Here is a 4,709-nt window from a genome sequence, read left to right as displayed (position 1 = left end):
GAAAATATATCAATAGTATTATAATAGGTTGCTGTTCTTTTTAATTTCAAAACATGATTGAAATATTATAAAGAAATTTATATAAACATAAATGTATTCTTTTAAAATATTTCTATTTTTAAAATTTTCACAATATATAAATGCAATTGTAACGTGATTCATCTATTTATTACGCATCATTTAAGCGTGTAAATAAAGGGACGAAGTGAAGAATAACAGTCTATTTAAATATGTTTAATGGTGATGAAGATATTAGGTTGGTTTGTTCATTTATTATTTTAGAATTAGGGTTATTTAGATATTTATTTATTTCCATTTGTTCGAGTATATGTTTACGCCCTTTGCTTTCAACATGAAATGGAATGGGTTTATTTGAGATATAAATTTTATGATTATTTTAAATTAAGTGATTGGCAAATTGAGAATCTTGTTTTTTATTTTTAAAGGATCTTATGTGTTCTGAATATCTAGTTAAGAAAGAGCGCCCAGTTTTCCCCACGTAAACTGCATTATAGTCGTTACATTCCAGTTTGTAAATTCCGTTGTTTTTTTCAAATATTTAGCTTATCTTTTGAGTTTTTTTAAATAGCTCCGTTATTATTGTTTGTTTTGAAGTCTAAGTTTATTCTATATTGTTTTAAAACATTGGAAATCTTTAGGGAAATCGGACCTGAAAATTCTATGCAAGCAAACTTGTTCATTAATTGATTTTTGATACGAGGATATAGGTATTAAGTTAAAACTATTTTTATATGTTTTTCCGTTTATTATTTTATCAATGGTCTTTCCACCAAATTCATTATTTTGAGCTATGATTTTTATTGTTTTTAATTCTGTTTCGTGTGCAATTTTATCTAGAGGTACGTTTATTAGTCTGTGTATCATGGAATGATATGCTGAGAGTTTGTGAGACCAAAGCTAGGGTTTCCTAGGACAGCGGTGCCCGTATCTTAACGGCCGTAGTGAACGGTGATGCGGTGGACAGCCGTCGTAACGTCGACTAGAGAGGGGTTTCCTAGAGAAACGGTGTTAAATGGTGTTGATAACACCGTTTTCCTAGGAAACCACTCTCTAGGCACCGTTACGACGGCTGTCCACCGCATCACCGTTCACTACGGCCGTTAAGATGCGGGCACCGCTGTCCTAGGAAACCCTAGCTTTACAGACTCAACAACGGTACACACCGTACACCACGTGAATGAGAGGCATTCCTCGCGATTGGCTGGTTTTAAACTCGATCGGCGTATGTATTATTATGATATTATGTGAAGTATATTGAATTACCGAAAATTTGTAAACATTAAATAAAATGACTAAAGGTCGAGTGCATAATAAATAATCTGAAACTGCACTAAAAATATTATGTATGTTTACAAATTCATAATTTTTATTTGATATTCATCACACACTTGCATTTCGGGGGGTACAAAAATTAATAGTTATGAAGAACGAATTATGTGCTCATTATTACAAGAATTTCTAAATAAACAAACCAGCCGCGTGATATCCGATAAAGAATGGCATATTTCATGCTTATCGTCCAAATCTACACTCCACGGTAAAATTAGGGTGGATTGACAGTTATTTATATTTATTACATTTATTTTTAATCTTTGTATTTATTTTTCATTTATTCAGCGGCTGAGCTCATGTAAAAATCCTGTAAAAGGAAATCGAGTGGAGATTAGTTTGCCTCGTGGTGTACCGGTCATTGGGTGTGCCTGGCATCAATGGGCGTGTTGCGATTGTAATCGACGATTCAGTCAGATTCTCGGCATGCATGGGTTTAAAAATCAATATTGCGCAAATCACGCCTGATTTCCAAAATCCCCTGACTCTGTCAAACCAAGTCATCGAAAGAGTCGAGAGTTTCAAATATCTGGGAGTAGGTATATCTTATGGAAAATGGCAGGCCACTAGGGCCGAAAACATAAAAATACCAAGTTTTGAGAATAGGTGTCTTACAAGATTTTTGGGTGATCGGTGTTTTGACTTTGTAAATAATGAAGTAATAAGAGAACGGACGCAGAAAGCTCCGGTGACATCTGCCATCAAGCGGAGGCGAAACGGTTGGTTAAGCCATATACTGCGGATGCCTCCCGAGAGCCTTAACCAGGCTTGCCTACTTTACAAGATTATCAACGCCCTGGACGTCCGTTGGCAGTTCATGTCAGAACTACGGGACGCGAACCTGACTTGGGAGTATGCACAGGATCTAGCAGCCGACGAATATGCCTGGAGGATTTTCATCGACACCATATTATGCTTTAACTAGGGAACGGACATAAAATGATTATGGAGAATAATTTTTTAGGTCATAAGCTGTAAAAATCCCCCAACTTCCATATTTCCTTTACTAAAATGTTTTCTATCTTTGATGTAATATATTAATAATATATTTCTCTGGGTGGTGAAATTTAGTCTTTGTCTGCAAAAAAATGTACAAAATCAAAATCGTTGATCGAACCAACTGGTCTAAGAAGAATATTTAAAAAAATAATTTTTCAAGTAAAATAATTCAGTCACATGAATCTACCCTTATCTTTAAAAGTTACAGCTCTTTAAAAAATTTACAGATAGAAGAAATGTGAATGTTCAAAGATAAGCAGCATGTTGAATGTTACACAATGTGTAAAGTGGCCACATAAACCAGCCAACGGCAGGTCATAGATCCTGTAAATGCGTAGCCGTCCATGTTCTCTTCTCTAAAAGATTCTCAATCTCTGTTGTTTTCTATGTTATTCTTAATAACTCCCTAAGTGGTGAAATCCAGTCCTTATCTAAATTGTACTATCTCAAAATATTGTTCAAATTTATAATTATTAAATTACTTGAATAAAAATGATGAAAAATTGTTTAGTTCAATGGTTAAGACAACTATTTTTTGCAATAATCAATATTTTTAATAGGTGCCAATTAAAGGCTAAAATATTACTATTTTTTTTTAATTTTATACAAACACAATCCAATAGATGTTGCACAATCCATCATTCGCATAAATTTTATAACAAATCAGTATTTTTATGCGTCACACTTTTGCCGTTTATCATAGACCAGTTACAGACAGCCATTTAAAAACCATAGAACAGTATATATAATATTCTTATTCTGACATTTTGACAAGCCGCATACAATAAAATTAACATAACCTCTAGCTTTAGTCGCATTTATTTGGTAAACCATTCTGAAATTGTGAACCTACAAATAGTATTAACCAAACATTTTTCCTTCTAAGATCGACTGATTGAACAGTTTGTAAAATGGCTGATGATGCGGAAAACGTATGTTCTTTTATATTCAAATTGATAATTCCCAACATAATACTTTTGTCTTAATAATGTTTACAAACTGTTCATTTTTTTAGATTCCTATTATGACTGTAAAGGAGCCATTAGATCTGATACGTTTAAGTCTTGATGAAAGGATTTACGTTAAAATGAGAAGCGAGAGAGAACTTCGTGGTAGATTGCACGTAAGTTAACCATACTCTGTTTTATTAGCTTTTTAAAGCTGTGTGCTTCTTTCATCTATCTCGGATTTTTAATTTACATGAACAGTAAGAATTTGTGTATGTATATCTGTCAAAATACAAATGTGTGTTTTTTTCAGGCCTACGATCAACATTTAAACATGGTTTTGGGTGATGCAGAGGAAACGGTCACTACTGTTGAAATAGATGAAGAAACATACGAGGAAGTTTACCGCACAACCAAAAGACATATTCCAATGTTATTTGTGCGCGGCGATGGTGTTATTCTAGTGTCACCCCCCATGAGGGTCGGAGGCTAATGCTTCATTATGTGAATTCTCTTCTATAATTTAATTTTATCATCATTAACATATTGATAACAATATTAAGTCTTTTATTCATTTTCTTCAGCATTATGAACAAAGAGAGAGAGTTACTGACCACTGTCAGAAAAGCCTCATACTTTGGTCACATATTCCGCAATGAGAAGCATGTCCTTCAACTTATTATGGGAGGAAAGATATACGGCAGGCCATAATACTCCGATTACTTAACCCTTTGGGTTTCCAACCAATGAATTTGTGCAAAATGTACAGATAGTCGTATTTCAAGCATCTATAGATAAAACATAATATATTCTATGAATGATTCATATTTTTTTTTAGCTATTTCAGAATGCATGACTTTTTAAATGTTATTGAATACTTCAGAATTAATATAAGTTTGTCGCAAGAGGCAAAATTAGCAGTTCACAATGATGTCCTGGTCCCGACACTGATGTATGGGAGCAAAGTATGGAATTGGAAAAACAGGGATAAAAGCAGGATAAATGCTGTTGAAATACAATCTCTCAGGTGAATATGTGGTAAAACAACGTAAGATAGATGCACAAATGTTGAGATCTGTACATTATGTAAGGCTGAGATAAGCATTATTGACAAAATCAAGAAAGGAGCTCTGTGTTGGTTTGGACATGTAGAGCGAATGGACAGCATAAGAACGGCTAAAAATGTTTACAATGCGAATGTTGATGGATGTAGAATACGAGGAAGACCGAGAAAGACATAGCATGACCAAATCCAACAAATACTTAAAGATGGACATGTTTAAAGTCAGAATAATCACCGCGCGTGCATGAGAAGATGTATGAATGTAGAGGAAGCAGGGTCTATATGTAAAGATAGAGTGATGTGGCGTTCTATCCTCTCTGCCTTCCCTTACGGTGAAACGGTGTGATGGT

General features: G+C 34.1%; 1 protein-coding gene across 1 annotated transcript; it reads left to right on the top strand.

Moving 5' to 3' along the window:
- Positions 1 to 3,043: 3,043 nt before the first annotated feature.
- On the top strand, positions 3,044 to 3,854 carry LSm3 (U6 snRNA-associated Sm-like protein LSm3). The gene is made up of 3 exons (XM_088230443.1): positions 3,044 to 3,281; positions 3,365 to 3,472; positions 3,610 to 3,854. The coding sequence occupies exons 1-3, from the start codon at positions 3,261 to 3,263 to the stop codon at positions 3,787 to 3,789; spliced, it is 309 nt and encodes a 102-aa protein (XP_088086569.1). The 5' UTR covers positions 3,044 to 3,260; the 3' UTR covers positions 3,790 to 3,854.
- Positions 3,855 to 4,709: the final 855 nt, after the last annotated feature.

This window comes from Micrasema longulum, unplaced genomic scaffold (assembly GCF_059751315.1).
Source record: "Micrasema longulum isolate JH-2025_06_02 unplaced genomic scaffold, ASM5975131v1 h1tg000066l, whole genome shotgun sequence".
NCBI lineage: Eukaryota > Metazoa > Arthropoda > Insecta > Trichoptera > Brachycentridae > Micrasema > Micrasema longulum.
This window is presented reverse-complemented; position numbering and strand designations above follow the sequence as displayed.